This window comes from Oncorhynchus mykiss, chromosome 19 (assembly GCF_013265735.2).
Source record: "Oncorhynchus mykiss isolate Arlee chromosome 19, USDA_OmykA_1.1, whole genome shotgun sequence".
Classification (NCBI taxonomy): Eukaryota; Metazoa; Chordata; class Actinopteri; order Salmoniformes; family Salmonidae; genus Oncorhynchus; species Oncorhynchus mykiss.
In genome coordinates, this window is record NC_048583.1 from 59,948,580 (window position 1) to 59,968,603 (window position 20,024).

The window sequence follows — 20,024 nt, forward strand, 5'->3', positions numbered from 1 at the left end:
TGAATGTGGCTAACACCATGGTGTGGTCACGGGTCGGCTGAGATTACAGTGAATGTGGCTAACACCATGGTGTGGTCACGGATCGGCTGAGATTACAGGGAATGTGGCTAACACCATGGTGTGGTCACGGATCGGCTGAGATTACAGTGAATGTGGCTAACACCATGGTGTGGTCACGGATCGGCTGAGATTACAGTGAATGTGGCTAACACCATGGTGTGGTCACGGATTGGCTGAGATTACAGTGAATGTGGCTAACACCATGGTGTGGTCATGGATCGGCTGAGATTACAGTGAATGTGGCTAACACCATGGTGTGGTCACGGATTGGCTGAGATTACAGTGAATGTGGCCAACACCATGGTGTGGCCATGGGTTGGCTGAGATTACGGTGAATGTGGCTAACACCATGGTGTGGTCACGGATCGGCTGAGATTACAGTGAATGTGGCTAACACCATGGTGTGGTCTCCAATCTCGCCAACATGACAAGGAGCTTCGCTGTGGTCAGAACGCTGGCGAGACATGGGGATGTTGTCTTTCTCGGCTTCTAGGTTCAGCCAATCAAATAATACTGAGATTATTGACCATCTAAAAAAACGCTCTACAAATTCTGTCTATTTGAACATCAGTCCACCAAAACCCTCCCCCACCACAACAGGCACATACTCACTAACACACACACACACACACACACACACACACACACTGGGGGGTGATCAGTCATGCATGTGTCTTGTGGTAATGCATGAGATCTCCTTGGAAACAGCAGTCGTGGAGTGACTTCAGAAGTATTCTGATTGGCTACACTACTGTTAACCCAAGTGTTCCCATTGGTCAGTCAAGGGCAGTCTTCCACGCTCTGATTGTGTAGAGAAGTGTGTAATTGCAGACCGCAATTAGAGGTGCTTTCTGATATCACGTTACACCCATTGGTGCTCTCTATTGGTCCATGGCAGTTTCTTTCACGTCGGGGACAACAGTTGCTGACAACTGTAGCATTGTAGCTAAGCCTAACCCTAACCCTTTTCCTAACCTTAACCTCAGTCTCCTAACCTACCACGTTCATTATCCTAACCTGACACGTTAGTTATCCTAACCTGCTATGTGAACAAATCCTCTGTGTCGAGCAACCCTCAGGCTCATAACACTGGAACTGACCAATGGCATGTATCAATGGGTGTTTCCTGATATCAGGGAACAACACCCACATAAAGAAACGCCCTGAATTGTGGTCTGCAATTACATCATATTCAGTGTGTAAAAGGCATGCTGTAAGCAGAGAGAGTCACCCAACTGAGCTATGATGATAAGATTTCTCTCATGCTCTCTCTCTCTGTCTCATTCCACCTCTTATCCAATCCCTCGTGATCCCTGGGATTACCTGGGGAGGCTAATTGTCTGTGGGGGTAGTGTTGTCAGGGGCAACAGAGAGGTCAGTGAGGATAACAACACTGTACAGTGGCTATCCGTGACCAGAGACGAGTGTATCTGTCTACAAACATTGTGAATTTTTGTTCGCCACAAACCAGGGATTTTACAAATGTTCACACGTGAACAAGCAAGCCACCACAGCCATGAATTACCTTACCCTTACCTATACATAAAGACCACTCACCTTCTCCCTGGACCCACTCCAGGTAGATAATGACCGTAACTACAGGTCTAGGATCAGAGTATTCGCAATACTAACCCAACTCACCATTTAGGGAATGAATCAATATCTGACCCTGTTTCAGTGGATTAGGGAATGAACCGATATCTGACCCTGTTTCAGTGGTTGAGGGAATGAACCCAATATCTGACCCTGTATCAGTGGTTGAGGGAATTAATCAATATCTGACCCTGTATCAGTGGTTGAGGGAATGAACCAATATCTGACCCTGTTTCAGTGGTTTAGGGCAACCTCTTGGGATGAATGGACTGTCATCACTGTTTGTACCCAACTTACATTCAAACATTCTGCTTGCATGTTACTACATGTCCCATAATGCTTTTCACCTTATCCACTGCTTCACAACACTTGTTTACTTCATCTACAGTCCTCCTTCACTCTCATCCTGTTTATCTCTGCCTATCACCTCTCTCTCTCTCTCTATCATCACTGGCTGGTTTCCAATACAAAAGTGGGTTAAAATAAGAACATCGTGTGATCATAGGTGTGCTCCTTTCCCTAGGCCCTAGCAGAAGAGGTGCCCAATGAGGGAGGTTATTTTGTATTGGAATCCAGCCTTTATGTGTTCTTCATTGTATATCTGTGACAATCTTTCTCTCTCACTGCACTGGCTGTGAGTGTGTCAGTGTGGCTCCATAAGGCATTGCATTATGGGTGTTGTTTGATAGGCTGTAACTTAGACCTCAATCATCACAAGAGCCAATTCGATTCATTTCACTGCTCTCATTTCCTTTGTTGTTACCAGAACAACTGGATTGGTTTGAAGATGGCATGAACAAGGTTCATCAAGACTTGAAGGAAGCCGAGAAATATATATATAGATTTTTAAATTGAACCTTTATTTAACTAGGCAAGTCAGTTGAGAACAAATTCTTATTTACAATGACAGCCTAGGAACAGTGAGTTAACTGCTTTGTTCAGTGGCAGAAAGACAGATTCTTACCTTGTCAACTCAGGGATTCGATCCAGCAACCCTTCGGTTACTGGCCCAACGCTCTAACCACTAGGCTACCTGACTAGGCAAAGCTTTGGCCAATTATGTCCATGTGTTGCCAAGTAGGTACCGGTGGCGACAGGCCCTGGAATCTAGCCTGTGTTGGGTTGGTAGTGCTGTCCAATGTCTCTGTCTCTTTAGTCACGGTCTCTTTTTGTCTCCTTTTCTTTGTTCTCCCTCTCTCTCCTTCTCCCCCGTTCTCTCTCCTTCTCCCCCGTTCTCTCTCCTTCTCCCCCGTTCTCTCTCCTTCTCCCCCCGTTCTCTCTCCTTCTCCCCCCTTTCTCTCTCCTTCTCCCCCCATTCTCTCTCCTTATCCCCCGTTCTCTCTCCTTCTCCCCCGTTCTCTCTCCTTCTCCCCCCGTTCTCTCTCCTTCTCCCCCGTTCTCTCTCCTTCTCCCCCGTTCCCTCTCCTTCTCCCCCCGTTATCTCTCCTTCTCCCCCGTTCTCTCTCCTTCTCCCCCGTTCTCTCTCCTTCTCCCCCGTTCTCTCTCCTTCTCCCCCCGTTCTCTCTCCTTCTCCCCCGTTCTCTCTCCTTCTCCCCCATTCTCTGTCCTTCTCCCCCGTTCTCTGTCCTTCTCCCCCCGTTCTCTCTCCTTCTCCCCCGTTCTCTCTCCTTCTCCCCCGTTCTCTCTCCTTCTCCCCCGTTCTCTCTCCTTCTCCCCCCGTTCTCTCTAATTCTCCCCCCGTTCTCTCTCCTTCTCCCCCGTTCTCTCTCCTTCTCCCCCGTTCTCTCTCCTTCTCCCCCCGTTCGTTGTCACATGCCCTCGTTCTCTGTGGGGATAAATGACTTGTGTTGACAATCAGAGCAACTGGAGCGGATCGAGGAGGGGATGGACCAGATCAATAAGGACATGAAGGATGCAGAAAAGAATTTGAACAATCTAGGGTCTCTCTGTGGTCTTTGTTCGTGTCCCTGTAACAAGTAGGTGCAGCCTGCCTACCTTACTGCCTGCCTGCCTGCCTGCCCGCCTGTCTACCTGTCTGTTTGTCTGCCTGCCTGTCGACTTGTCTGCTTTAATGCCTAAAGTAGAGTGCATGGTGACCAGTACAACACTATGGCATGTCAACTTCAGACCTTACCCAGGGCCTTCTATGCTGCTTCCTCCTGCACGTAGAGAGAGAGATGCATGTTGGGCTAATCCACTGTACCTTCTCCTTCAAATGATCACAGTCATACTTGGCATACTTGTATCAGCATGTTACATAATGCTACAACATGAGGCAGTAGGCCTACAGTATGATATAACGTGACCTGATTACTGCTGTTGTTTGTACATATGCACAAACATACTGCCTATGCATGGCAGACACACACGCACGCACGCACGCACGTACGCACACACACACACACACACACACACACACACACACACACACACACACACACACACACACACACACACACACACACACACACACACACACCTACCTACCTACCTACCTACCTGAGTTTTTCTTTCAGCAGGTATCCAGGTCACAGTGTATTCAGTAGTTTACTGATTACAGGAAAAAGTTAACACAATTGCACACAATTCTCTTGTGATGAAAACAAATGTGTTAATATTCCCTATATAAACCCGTTTTATATAGAGGTTTATATAGGTTATATATAGGGTTTATATAGATTTTATATAGGTTTAATATAGGGTTTATATAGATTTTATATAGGATTTATATAGGGTTTATATAGGTTATATATAAGGGTATATAGGGTTTATATAGGTTTTATATAGATTTTATATAGGGTTTATATAGGTTATATATAAGGGTATATAGGGTTTATATTGGTTTTATATAGGGTTTATATAGATTTTATATAGGGTTTATATAGGGTTTATATAGGTTATACAGTGCCTTGCGAAAGTATTCGGCCCCCTTGAACTTTGCGACCTTTTGCCACATTTCAGGCTTCAAACATAAAGATATAAAACTGTATTTTTTTGTGAAGAATCAACAACAAGTGGAGCACAATCATGAAGTGGAACAACATTTATTGGATATTTAAAACTTTTTTAACAAATCAAAAACTGAAAAATTGGGCGTGCAAAATTATTCAGCCCCCTTAAGTTAATACTTTGTAGCGCCACCTTTTGCTGCGATTACAGCTGTAAGTCGCTTGGGGTACGTCTCTTTCAGTTTTGCACATCGAGAGTCTGAATTTTTTTCCCATTCCTCCTTGCAAAACAGCTCGAGCTCAGTGAGGTTGGATGGAGAGCATTTGTGAACAGCAGTTTTCAGTTCTTTCCACAGATTCTCGATTGGATTCAGGTCTGGACTTTGACTTGGCCATTCTACACCTGGATATGTTTATTTTTGAACCATTCCATTGTAGATTTTGCTTTCTGTTTTGGATCATTGTCTTGTTGGAAGACAAATCTCCGTCCCAGTCTCAGGTCTTTTGCAGACTCCATCAGGTTTTCTTCCAGAATGGTCCTGTATTTGGCTCCATCCATCTTCCCATCAATTTTAACCATCTTCCCTGTCCCTGCTGAAGAAAAGCAGGCCCAAACCATGATGCTGCCACCACCATGTTTGACAGTGGGGATGGTGTGTTCAGCTGTGTTGCTTTTACGCCAAACATAACGTTTTGCATTGTTGCCAAAAAGTTCAATTTTGGTTTCATCTGACCAGAGCACCTTCTTCCACATGTTTGGTGTGTCTCCCAGGTGGCTTGTGGCAAACTTTAAACAACACTTTTTATGGATATCTTTAAGAAATGGCTTTCTTCTTGCCACTCTTCCATAAAGGCCAGATTTGTGCAATATACGACTAATTGTTGTCCTATGGACAGAGTCTCCCACCTCAGCTGTAGATCACTGCAGTTCATCCAGAGTGATCATGGGCCTCTTGGCTGCATCTCTGATCAGTCTTCTCCTTGTATGAGCTGAAAGTTTAGAGGGACGGCCAGGTCTTGGTAGATTTGCAGTGGTCTGATACTCCTTCCATTTCAATATTATCACTTGCACAGTGCTCCTTGGGATGTTTAAAGCTTGGGGAATCTTTTTGCATCCAAATCCGGCTTTAAACTTCTTCACAACAGTATCTCGGACCTGCCTGGTGTGTTCCTTGTTCTTCATGATGCTCTCTGCGCTTTTGACGGACCTCTGAGACTATCACAGTGCAGGTGCATTTATACGGAGACTTGATTACACACAGGTGGATTGTATTTATCAACATTAGTCATTTAGGTCAACATTGGATCATTCAGAGATCCTCACTGAACTTCTGGAGAGAGTTTGCTGCACTGAAAGTAAAGGGGTTGAATAATTTTGCACGCCCAATTTTTCAGTTTTTGATTTGTTAAAAAAGTTTGAAATATCCAATAAATGTCGTTCCACTTCATGATTGTGTCCCACTTGTTGTTGATTCTTCACAAACAAATACAGTTTTATATCTTTATGTTTGAAGCCTGAAATGTGGCAAAAGGTCGCAAAGTTCAAGGGGGCCGAATACTTTCGCAAGGCACTGTATATAAGGGTATATTGGGTTTATATTGGTTTTATATAGGGTTTATATAGATTTTATATAGGGTTTATATAGGGTTTATATAGGTTATATATAAGGGTATATAGGGTTTATATTGGTTTTATATAGGGTTTATATAGGGTTTATATAGGTTATATATAAGGTTATATAGGGTTTATATAGGTTATATATAAGGGTATATAGGGTTTATATTGGTTTTATATAGGGTTTATATAGGGTTTATATAGATTTTATATAGGGTTTATATAGGGTTTATATTGGTTTTATATAGGGTTTATAAAGGTTATATATAAGGTTATATAGGGTTTATATAGGTTATATATAAGGGTATATAGGGTTTATATAGATTTTATATAGGGTTTATATAGGGTTTATATAGGTTATATATAAGGGTATATAGGGTTTATATAGGGTTTATATAGGGTTTATATAGGTTATATATAAGGGTATATAGGGTTTATATAGGTTATATATAAGGGTATATAGGGTTTATATAGGGTTTATATAGGTTATATATAAGGGTATATAGGGTTTATATAGGGTTTATATAGGGTTTATATAGGTTATATATAAGGGTATATAGGGTTTATATAGGGTTTATATAGGGTTTATATAGGTTATATATAAGGGTATATTGGTTTTATATAGGTTTTATGTTTATTTTATGTAGTTTTTATGTAGGGTTTATGTAGGTTTTATATAGAGATTTTAAATAGGTTTTATATAGGGTTTTATATAGATTTTATGCAGGGTTTTATATAGAGGTTAATATAGGTTATATATAAGTGTATATAGGGTTTATATTGGTTTTATATAGGGTTTATATAGATTTTATATAGGGTTTATATAGGGTTTATATAGGTTATATATAGGGTTTATAGGGTTTATATAGGTTATATATAAGGGTATATAGGGTTTATATAGGTTATATATAAGGGTATATAGGGTTTATATAGGTTATATATAAGGGTATATAGGGTTTATATAGGTTATATATAAGGGTATATAGGGTTTATATAGGTCATATATAAGGTTATATAGGGTTTATATAGGTTATATATAAGGGTATATAGGGTTTATATAGGTTATATATAAGGGTATATAGGGTTTATATAGGTCATATATAAGGTTATATAGGGTTTATATAGGTTATATATAAGGGTATATAGGGTTTATATAGGTTATATATAAGTGTATATAGGGTTTATATAGGTCATATATAAGGTTATATAGGGTTTATATAGGTTATATATAAGGGTATATAGGGTTTATATAGGGTTTATATAGGGTTTATATAGGTTATATATAAGGGTATATAGGGTTTATATAGATTTTATGTTTATTTTATGTAGGTTTTATATAGGGTTTATATAGGTTTTATGCAGGGTTTTATATAGAGGTTAATATAGGTTATATATACGGGTATATAGGGTTTACATAGATTTTATATAGGGTTTATATAGGGTTTATATAGGGTTTTATATAGGGTTTATATTGGGGTTTATATAGGGTTATATAGGTTTTACATTTGATTTTATATAGGGTTTATATAGGTTTTATATAGGGTTTTATATAGGGTTTTATATATTTCATATTGGTTTTATATAGGGTTTTATATATTTCATATTGGTTTTATATAGGGTTTATATAGGTTTTATATAGGGTTTTACATATTTCATATTGGGCTTATATAGATTATATATAGATTTTAAATAGGTTTTATTTAGGGTTTATATAGATTTTATAAAGGGTTTTATATAGAGGTTTATATAGGTTATATTTAGGGTTTATATAGGTTATATATAGGGGTATATAGATTTTATATAGATTTTATGTAGGGTTTTATATAGAGGTTTATATAGGTTATATGTAGGGTTTATATAGGTTTTATATATGTTTCATATAGGGTTTATATATGTTTTTTATAGATTATATATATATATATTTTATATAGGGTTTTATATAGAGTTTATATAGGTTTTATATACAGTGGGGTGAACAAGTATTTGATACACTGCCGATTGTGCAGGTTTTCCTACTTACAAAGCATGTAGAGGTCTGTAATTTTTATCATAGGTACACTTCAACTGTGAGAGACGGAATCTAAAACAAAAATCCAGAAAATCACATTGTATGATTTTATTTCATGACATAAGTATTTGATCACCTATCAACCAGTAAGAATTCTGGCTCTCACAGACCTGTTCGTTTTTCTTTAAGAAGCCCTCCTGTTCTCCACTCATTACCTGTATTAACTGCACCTGTTCGAACTCGTTACCTGTATAAAAGACACCTGTCCACACATCACAATCAAACAGACTCCAACCTCTCCACAATGGCCAAGACTAGAGAGCTGTGTAAGGACATCAGGGATAAAATTGTAGACCTACACAAGGCTGGAGTGGGCTACAGGACAATAGGCAAGCAGCTTGGTGACAAGGCAACAACTGTCAATCACCCTCGGTCTGGGGCTCCATGCAAGATCTCACCTCGTGGGGCATCAATGATCATGAGGAAGGTGAGGGATCAGCCCAGAACTACACGGCAGGACCTGGTCAATGACCTGAAGAGAGTTGGGACCACAGTCTCAAAGAAAACCATTAGTAACACACTACGCCGTCATGGATTAAAATCCTGCAGCGCACGCAAGGTCCCCCTTCTCAAGCCAGCGCATGTCCAGGCCCGTCTGATGTTTGCCAATGACCATCTGGATGATCCAGAAGAGGAATGGGAGAAGGTCATGTGGTCTGATGAGACAAAAATAGAGCTTTTTGGTCTAAACTCCACTCGCCGTGTTTGGAGGAAGAAAAAGGATGAGTACAAACTCAAGAACACCATCCCAACCGTGAAGCATGGAGGTGGAAACATCATTCTTTGGGGATGCTGTTCTGCAAAGGGGACAGGACGACTGCACCGTATTGAAGGGAGGATGGATGGGGCCATGTATCGCGGGATCTTGGCCAACAACCTCTTTTCCTCAGTAAGAGCATTGAAGATGGGTCGTGGCTGGGTCTTCCAGCATGACAACGACCCGAAACACACAGCCAGGGCAACTAAGGAGTGGCTCCGTAAGAAGCATCTCAAGGTCCTGGAGTGGCCTAGCCAGTCTCCAGACCTGAACCCAATAGAAAATCTTTGGAGGGAGCTGAAAGTCCGTATTGCCCAAGCGACAGCCCCGAAACCTGAAGGATCTGGAGAAGGTCTGTCTGGAGGAGTGGGCCAAAATCCCTGCTGCAGTGTGTGCAAACCTGGTCAAGAACTACAGGAAACGTATCATCTCTGTAATTGCAAACCAAGGTTTCTGTACCACACATTAAGATCTGCTTTTCTGATGTATCAAATACTTATGTCATGCAATATAATGCAAAGTAATTACTTAATAATCATACAATGTGATTTTCTGGATTTTTGTTTTAGATTCCGTCTCTCACAGTTGAAGTGTATCTATGATAAAAAATTACCCTCTACATGCTTTGTAAGTAGGAAAACCTGCAAAATCGGCAGTGTATCAAATACTTGTTCTCCCCACTGTAGGTTTTATATAGATCATATATAGATTTTATATAGGGTTTATATAGGGTTTATGTAGAGTTTATATAGATTATATATAGATTTTATATAGGGTTTATATAGATTTTATATAGGTTTTATACAGGGTTTATATATATTTCATATAGGTTTTTATATAGGGTTTATATAGATTATATATAGGGTTTATATAGATTTTATAGAGGGTTTATATAGGTTTTATATAGGGTTTATATAGGTTTTATATAGGGTTTATACAGGGTTTATATAGATTTCATATAGGTTTTTATATAGGGTTTATATAGATTATATATAGGGTTTATATAGATTTTATAGAGGGTTTATATAGGGTTTATATAGGTTTTATATAGGGTTTTATATAGGTTTTATATAGGGTTTATATACATTTTTTATAGGTTTTATATAGGGTTTATATCGATTAAATGTAGATTTTATATAGATTTTATATAGGGTTTATATAGATTTTATATTGGTTTTATATAGGGTTTATATAGATTTAATATAGGTTTTTGTATAGGGTTTTATATATATTATATATAGAATATATATAGGTTTTATATAGGGTTTTATATAGGGTTTTATATAGGGTTTTATATATATTATATATAGAATATATATAGGTTTATATAGGGTTTTATATAGGGTTTTATATAGGGTTTTATATAGGTTTTATATAGGGTTTATATAGGGTTTTATATAAGGTTTTATATAGATTATATATAGGGTTTATATAGGGGTTTATATAGATTTTATATAGGGTTTATTTAGGTTTATATAGGTTTTAAATAGTTTTTCGAAGGACACAGGTTTTTGTAATCTTGGCTGACTGTTTCATGATTTTGTTAGTCGGTTTACAAACATCAATAGTACATATAAAAAAAGCATGAATGGATAACATACAATTATAGATTAAATTAGGTTACAACATATAGGCCTACAAATACAATATTAGTTACAATGGATAGCGAAAACACAATCATCACAGGAAATGACTACAGATCAAACTCCACAACGAGTCCGAAGGGAACGAGGGTCTTTAAACTAGATATGTTTCAACACAGATCCCAAAATTACTGATTTGAGGAAAAACTGTAATAAAACTAACAGTCAAAATGTCTGTTTTGAGATTTGTGCACCTAACTTGAACTTTACATTTAAAGATTTCCTCTCAAGCAAAGTGTTCAAATAATTAATCCAGAATTAGTACCTGACATGATAGGTCTAGGACCGACGTTGTTGTGCATGATTCATGTGTGTTGAAATAGAAGGAACTGAATGCGTTTGTGTAGCTCGCTAGTATCTAGAAGCCCACAAATGTTGTATTTCAAAGCTATTATTTTATGCTGTAGTTAAGCATGTCTATAAGGTTCAACCGAACTGGACTTCCTAGAATGGTGCTCTTCTTCTGTTCTTTACCATATCACCTTTTTCCTCTAAAACCAGAGGGTGTCTGTCCTCCTGTCTCCCTGTCTGTCTCCCTGTCTGTCTGTCTCCCTGTCTGTCTGTCTGTCTCCCTGTCTGTCTGACAGACAGGGAGACAGACAGGGAGACAGGAGGACAGACACCCTCTGGTTTTAGAGGAAAAAGGTGATATGGTAAAGAACAGAAGAAGAGCACCATTCTAGGAAGTCCAGTTCGGGGCCATGGTCTCTACAAGGTGTCGAAAGCGTTCCACTGGGATGCTGGTCCATGTTGACTCCAGCCAGGGCTTCCCACAGTTGTGTCCAGTTGGCTAGATGTCCTTTGGGTGGTGGACCATTCTTGATACACACATAAAAATGTTGAGCGTGGAAAAACCCAGCAGAGTTGCAGTTCTTAACACACTCAAACCGGTGCGACTGGCACCTACTACCATACCCCATTCAAAATCACTTAAATCTTTTGTCTTGTCCATTCACCCTCTGAATGGCACACATACACAATCCATGTCTCACTTGTCTCAAGTCTTAAAAATCCTTCTTTAACCTGTCTCCTCCCCTTCATCTACACTGATTGAAGTGTATTTTAACAAGTGACATCAATAAGGGATAATATCTTTGATCTGGATTCACCTGGTCAGTCTATGACATGGAAAGAGCAAGTGTTCCTAATGTTTTTTACAATTATACTGAGTTTCTTGCACTCAGTATAATTGTGTCCTTTACACACATTACTGCGTGTTTGTCCTCCTGTCTCCCTGTCTGTCCGCTGGCGTCTGTCTGTGTTGTCTCCTTTATGTCCTGTTAGTGTGTGTGTTTGTGTCCGTCTCTTCTATCTACAGGTCTATAAAAGGACCACTTTCTATCCCCCACTTAGACAGTAAATACACTACAACTGAACTGATCAGTACTTGGATCAATTATTGATTGATAGATCTAACATATACTGTATAACATAACACATATATATGAACCTTAGATAGACATATAGATAGAGAGATAGATACCTACCATTGGCATGCTGTGTTGGTGTGCTGCCGTGCTGTAATTACACATTACTTGTGTTGTATAATGGATCTATTACATCAAATGAAAGTTTCCACCCCCCCCCCCCCCCCAACCTCCTGACTGGTATGTGTCCCTGCAGGATAAAGGGGGGAGGGCAGGCGTGGGGGGCCAACCAGGATGGAGTGGTTAACAGTCAGCCAGGGGCCCGTGTGGTGGACGAACGTGAACAGATGGCCATCAGTGGAGGGTTCATCCGCAGGTGAGGAGTTGGTGTGCACAATTGTGCACGTGTGCATATGGACTCCCTCTGCCACGCCGAAATCTACTGACAGTTTTATGGACCATCCAATGTGCGTTTCCAGGGTAACTGACGACGCCCGGGAGAATGAGATGGATGAGAACCTGGAGCAGGTGGGCGGGATCATCGGTAACCTGCGTCACATGGCCCTGGACATGGGCAACGAGATAGACACCCAGAACCGGCAGATCGACAGGATCATGGACAAGGTGCTGTCCCCGATCATAACGATGACAATCAATCACAATCAATACATTTTCAGTGTCAGAGATGGTCAGCCATGGGCTGAGTTGACAGTCTACAATTAAAGTCTTGATTTTGATTGATATTGCTTGTATAATTTCACATCATCCCAAACCTCTCCCTCTCTCCTCAGGCTGATTCCAACAAGACCAGGATTGACGAGGCCAACCAGCGTGCCACAAAGATGTTGGGCTAAGCTGCAGCGACAACATGCTTTCATCATGGCCCTTCTCAGACCCGCCCCCCTCCTCCTCTTCTTCCTGTTGTAAAATGTTGTTCTGTTGTCTTCTATCTTTGGCTTTTATTAAAATGATAGTCCTGGTTAGTCATCTCGTCCTCTACCCCCCCCCCCCCCATTCTGTCTCTCCTAGTTGTTCCTCTACCCTCCATTCTGTCTCTCCTAGTTGTTCCTCTACCCTCCATTCTGTCTCTCCTCCTAGTTGTTCGTCTACTTCCCATTCTGTCTCTCTTCCTAGTTGTTTGTCTACTTCCCATTCTGTCTCTCCTCCTAGTTGTTCCTCTACCATCCATTCTGTCTCTCTTCCTAGTTGTTCGTCTACTTCCCATTCTGTCTCTCTTCCTAGTTGTTCGTCTACTTCCCATTCTGTCTCTCCTCCTAGTTGTTCGTCTACTTCCCATTCTGTCTCTCCTCCTAGTTGTTCCTCTACCCTCCATTCTGTCTCTCCTCCTAGTTGTTCCTCTACCATCCATTCTGTCTCTCTTCCTAGTTGTTCCTCTACCATCCATTCTGTCTCTCCTCCTAGTTGTTCGTCTACTTCCCATTCTGTCTCTCCTCCTAGTTGTTCGTCTACTTCCCATTCTGTCTCTCCTCCTAGTTGTTCGTCTACTTCCCATTCTGTCTCTCCTCCTAGTTGTTCCTCTACCCTCCATTCTGTCTCTCCTCCTAGTTGTTCGTCTACTTCCCATTCTGTCTCTCCTCCTAGTTGTTCGTCTACTTCCCATTCTGTCTCTCTTCCTAGTTGTTCGTCTACTTCCCATTCTGTCTCTACTCCTAGTTGTTCCTCTACCCTCCATTCTGTCTCTCCTCCTAGTTGTTCGTCTACTTCCCATTCTGTCTCTCTTCCTAGTTGTTCGTCTACTTCCCATTCTGTCTCTCTTCCTAGTTGTTCGTCTACTTCCCATTCTGTCTCTCCTCCTAGTTGTTCGTCTACTTCCCATTCTGTCTCTCTTCCTAGTTGTTCGTCTACTTCCCATTCTGTCTCTCTTCCTAGTTGTTCGCCTACTTCCCATTCTGTCTCTCTTCCTAGTTGTTCGTCTACTTCCCATTCTGTCTCTCCTCCTAAAGTATATAGTGCTTCTTTGATGGCTTTAGCTCACCTGTGCAGTTCTCTGTTTCCGTCTTGCTCATCTTCTTTTATATAAACTGTATTCACATCATCACTCAGACTACCACGACTACGATTGCTTTACATGAGCAGGACAATGCTCCACTACATGCTGTTTCTTCAATGTGTTAGTGGTGTGACAGTGTTGTCCACGTGAGACACTCTGTAGTTAATGTTGTTGTTTTTGATGCTAAACGAAAGTAAAACAAACATACAAGTCAGAACTCCCTTATCCTAAAACACTGTCATCTTCCTCCCAGACACTCCCATAAGGTACAATGTGCAACTGTGCTGGGAACATAACCAGTGATACACCTCATTTTTCAGCCAGGCTCAGGCCTTCAATGCAACGTTACTTTGCATTATCATTGACCGAGATTAGCAGTAATGGTAATTTCTAAAGTCACGTGAGCCCGCGTCCCATGTGGGGAATTGAACCCACAACCTAGGGTTTAGCAGCCCCATGCTCAAACCAACTCACATCAACTCATCGTCAGGGGCAGAGTATCTAAACCCCTCCTCTCAGACAGACCTGGAGACGGGCGGCGGTAGGAGAACAACAACGAGCAGAATGCTTTGATCACGTAACCCAGGTGGGCTCCAATGCAGTAGCAGCCATTCATGGTTGGCTCATCAACCTCTGGTTATGTCCGGCTCAACCGCTCAGCGATCTTACTCCCTTTGATGCACTGTAGCCCTGCGTGTGTCCCGCAGCAGATAGAACAACATCATCATCATCTAAAACAAGTAACATGGCCACCACAGCATACCCAGCAGTGTGTAGGACACTCCCAGCTGAGAGGATACCCTGCTTCCTGCCACTCTGCAATAGTGCCACTCTTTTGTTCACACATTTCCAGACTGTTGTCATTGTAAAATAATGTGGGGAAAAATGCCAATAAAAAAACATGACTGTAGAACAAAAAAAACAAAACACGTTATTTATTGAAAATGTAGATGGACTGTGTGGGAGTTGTATACATACTGCAAAACTAGACTGGAGCAACTAAAAGGACTGACATTACACACTCAGGCTCCACTCCACAGGAAGGAAGGAGAGGACTGACATTACACACTCAGGCTACACTCCACAGGAAGGAAGGAGAGGACTGACATTACACACTCCACAGGAAGGAAGGAGAGGACTGACATTACACACAGGCTACACTCCACAGGAAGGAAGGAGAGGACTGACATTACACACTCCACAGGAAGGAAGGAGAGGACTGACATTACACACTCAGGCTACACTCCACAGGAAGGAAGGAGAGGACTGACATTACACACAGGCTACACTCCACAGGAAGGAAGGAGAGGACTGACATTACACACTCAGGCTACACTCCACAGGAAGGAAGGAGAGGACTGACATTACACACAGGCTACACTCCACAGGAAGAAAGGAGAGGACTGACATTACACACTCCACATGAAGGAAGGAGAGGACTGACATTACACACTCAGGCTACACTCCACATGAAGGAAGGAGAGGACTGGCATTACACACTCAGGCTACACTCCACATGAAGGAAGGAGAGGACTGGCATTACACACTCAGGCTACACTCCACAGGAAGGAAGGAGAGGACTGACAGGCTACACTCCACAGGAAGGAAGGAGAGGACTGACATTACACACAGGCTACACTCCACAGGAAGAAAGGAGAGGACTGACATTACACACTCAGGCTACACTCCACATGAAGGAAGGAGAGGACTGACATTACACACTCCACAGAAATGAAGGAGAGGACTGACATTACACACAGGCTACACTCCACAGGAAGGAAGGAGAGGACTGACATTACACACAGGCTACACTCCACAGGAAGGAAGGAGAGGACTGACATTACACTGATGGATAACCTCTTTGGGCCCTGGGTTTAAGGTGGATTAGAGCTCATCACGTCACTAAGAACACACACACACAGGTAATCCCTGGACCTCGCATCAATAAGACAGACCAATATAAACAAACTGACCATTACAAAACACTAATTTTAATTATGCAAATGAACTTAATGACCTTGAGCTGACCAGTTTATAACCACCATGTTTGAAACAGGGTTAGCTGACCAGTTTTTAACCCCAACATATTTGAAACAGGGTGAGCTGACCAGTTTATAACCCCATGATTGAAACAGGGTTACTGACCAGTTTATAACCCCAATGATTGAAACAGGGTTACTGACCAGTTTATAACCCCCAACATGTTTGAAACAAGGTGAGCTGACCAGTTTATAACCACCATGATTGAAACAGGGTTAGCTTACCAGTTTATAACCACCATGATTGAAACAGGGTTAGCTTACCAGTGCCTCACCCTAACTTTAAGGGCAACCTCCACCCTGGAGCACATTCAACAGACCAAGGAAGGCAGAATCTTCTGAGATAAATGTGTTGTGTGGATGGGCCAACAGTGCCATCTAGCAGCCAGAAAAAAAGGTTTCGTCACATACACTGGATAGATAAAGTGAAGATGTGTTGTTTTACAGGGTCAGTTATAGTAGTACAGCACATTTAGGACGAAGTGCCTTGCTCAAGGGCACATTTTTCACCTTGTCGGCTCAGGAATTCGAACCAGTGACTTTTAGCTCCTGAGCCCAACGCTCTAACCGCTAGGCTACCTGCTACTCTTACAGAGACTAGTAGTTCTGGTATGAGATGGGTGGTTGTTCATCCTGAAACAAAGGAAGCCTGTTGGATGAGATGACAACTTGTTTGGATGCGTGGTTCTTCATCCTGCAACAAGGGAAGCTTCTCAGATGAGATGACAACTTGCACCAAATATATACGGTAATGACAAACTACAAAATGTAGCTTTGATCAGAATCCACGTCTCTAGAGGAAGTAGTTGTGTTACAATCAGCCTGAGTCATTCACTTCCTCCGGGATGCTGGCCTTCCAGGCAGAGTTGCAAAGAAAAAGCCATATCTCAGACTAGCCAATAACACAAAAAGATTAAGATGGGCAAAAGAACGCAGACACTGGCCAGAGGAACTCTGCCTAGAAGGCCAGCATCCCGGAGTCGCCTCTTCACTGTTGACTTTGAGACTGGTGTTTTGCAGATACTATTTAATGGAGGCTGCCAGTTGATAAATTGTGAGGTGTCTTTCTCAAACTAGACACTAATGTACTTGTCCTCTTGCTCAGTTGTGCACCAGGGCCTCCCACTCTTTCTATTCTGGTTAGAGACCGTTTGAGCTGTTCTGTGAAGGGAGTAATACACAGTGTTGTACGAGATCTTCAGTTTCTTGGCAATTTCTCGCATCGAATGGCCTTCATTTCTCAGAACAAGAATAGACTGACGAGTTTCAGAAGAAAGTTCTTTGTTTCTGGTCATTTTGAGCCTGTAATCGAACCCACAAATGCTGGTGCTCCAGATACTCAACTAGTCTAAAAGAAAGCCAGTTTTATTGCTTCTTTAAAATCAGAACAGTTTTCAGCTGTGCTAACATAATTGCAAAAGGGTTTTCTAATGATAAATTATCCTTTTAAAATGATAAACTTGTATTAGCTAACACAACGTGCCATTGGAACACAGGAGTGATGATAATGGGCCTCTGTTCGCCTATGTAGTTATTCCATCAAAAAAAATCTGCCCTTTCCAGCTACAATAGTCATTTACAACAATGTCTACACCATTTCTGATCAATTTTATGTTATTAACTGAACTCTGAATTGTCTTTCTTTCAAAAACAAGGACATTTATGACTCAACTTTTGAACAGTAGTGTATATTTAGATTTTAAAATGCAGTGATTCCACATCTGTAGCTGAATTGTTTAAAAAAAATAAAGAAATCACATAGGGCCGGCTTAAAATACACATTTAAAAAATAAAAAGTGCAGAACATGAAGCCTGGGTGCCAGTCTGTTTCTGCTAGCATGTTTGGCATATGACAGCGAGTGGCATGACAGCAGACTGGGAGCCAGGCTACAGAACACGTACAATTAAATCAAGTTCCAAATGGGTCAAAACAGATTTCAGTCCTTCAAAATGATAAAATAAATCTCTAAAATCTAATCTATTAAAAAAAAAAAAGAAAGAACAATGAGGCAAATAATTCTACTAAAAACAACCTTGTTACATTTAAGCTCTACCTTTTATTGGCATTCATTAGTGTGGCAGTAGGACAGGTGGGAAATAATTTAGCTTAGCCTTAGCTTAGTCAAATCATCGTTGTTGTCAGTTGAAGAAAAACCCCCCAAAAAGTTCAAGTCTGCGTTCTGAAGGGGTTAGACTGAATAAAGTCGAGCTTGTAGGTGAAATGAGTCCTGTAACTTATCATTACGTCGTGGAGCTAATCGTTGTTACATCGTGTAGTTTAAATCATTACATATTCTCATTTTTTTTAATGCAGGCTACAGCGTCTCCACTGTGATGAATAACTCACCTTAATTAACTACACATTTATTTCTAAATCAGGTAAGTCATACTGAGACCAAATGTGTATTTTACAGAGGAGCCCTGAACTACAGAAAATACAAAACAACGCGAACAGAAAGAAAAACATGGTCATAACAGAAACATTCCTCAGGAATAAAAAGGTCCTCAACAAAACAGCGTTATGCATTTCCAGAGGCTTCAAAACATCACATTTTCTAACATCTTGAAGATTGATCCACAAATACCGTGCAAAAGAAATAAAATAAAATAAATTGACAGAAATCAGAAAGCTGTAGAGACCAAACGAATGCCCAGAGTTAACCATCCCCGAGACTGGGTTTAGTAACTCCGTAGGTCTTAAGGTTAGTAATTGTGTTTGGCACAGTGGGACTTTTCTGTAAAAAAAAATGGGACTTTACAAATTAAAACATAGCAATGTATCAACCTACATGACATCAAAGAGGACCAACCAACTTTCTGGTAGAGAACGCAGTGATGAGTATTAAACCTGTCGCCCGTAATAAAGCAATGTGCTAAGATGAACTGCATCTAAGGGTTTTAGAGGATGTTGCCATAGTCTAGGACCGGTAGGAACGTCGACTGAACGATTTCTAACTATTTAGTGAAAGGCATGACCTACTTATTAAAAAATATATTCTCAGCTTAACTCGTCAATATGCTTTATATTGAAAGACAGATTTTCACTTATCCAGATTCCCCAATATTTGTAAGCAGAGACACAATCAATATGGGCACCATCCAAAGTACATATGATTTAAATCAATTATTTGCATGCACTCTATAGAAGAACATACAGTATACTTTGTTTGACCTACATTCAATACTAAATTTCAAGTCAATAAAGTTTACTGTAGTTCAGACACAGCCTCGTCAACCATGGGAGCAATAGCATACAAAACAACATAGGAGGTTAGGGAGTACCAAAGGTACTTGTAAACAAGTCCATATCGAGTACCTTCAGAAAGTATTCATACCCCATGACTTATTCCACATTTTGTGAAAGACTACATTTTTTAAAATGGATTGAATATATTTTCCCCACAAATGTGAAGGTGAAAACATGGCGTTGGAAATGCAAGCAAATTTACTGAAAAATGATATACAAAAATATTAAAAATTACGTAAAATATTTCACACCCCCCGAGTCAATACTTTGTATTAGTACCTTTGGCAGCAATTACAACTGTGAGTCGTTCTGTGTAAGTCCACCCCTGGATTGTTCAACATTTGCCTCAACACTCTTCAAGCTCTTGTCAAAATTGGTTGTTGAGCATTGCATGACAACCATTTTTCAGATCTTGTCAGATTTAAGTCAAAACGAACTCGGCCACTCAGGAATTTTCACCGACTTCTTGGTAAGCAACCCCAGTGTATATTTGACCTTGTGTTTTAGGTTTTTGTCCTGCTGAAAGGTGAATTCATCTCCCAGTGTCTGTTGGAAAGCAGACTGAACCAGGTTGTCATAAAGGGTTTTGCTTAGCTCCATTCCGTATATTTATTTTTTTATCCTGAAAAACTCCCGTCCTTAACAATTACAAGCATACCCATAACATGATACAGCCACCACTATGCTTGGAGAGTGGTACTCAGTAATGTGTCGC

At 40.7% G+C, this 20,024-nt stretch overlaps 1 protein-coding gene across 1 annotated transcript in view; it reads left to right on the forward strand.

The window, feature by feature from the left end:
* LOC110510484 (synaptosomal-associated protein 25-B) overlaps positions 1–13,138 on the forward strand; it is a 96,126-nt gene extending 82,988 nt beyond the window's left edge. The window contains exons 5-8 of the mRNA XM_036955261.1: positions 3,473–3,590; positions 12,269–12,388; positions 12,492–12,636; positions 12,804–13,138. Of these exons, the coding sequence (XP_036811156.1) occupies positions 3,473–3,590; positions 12,269–12,388; positions 12,492–12,636; positions 12,804–12,866 (446 nt within the window). The 3' untranslated portion in view covers positions 12,867–13,138. The remainder of the gene's footprint in view (positions 1–3,472; positions 3,591–12,268; positions 12,389–12,491; positions 12,637–12,803) is intronic.
* The last annotated feature ends 6,886 nt before the right edge of the window (positions 13,139–20,024 follow it).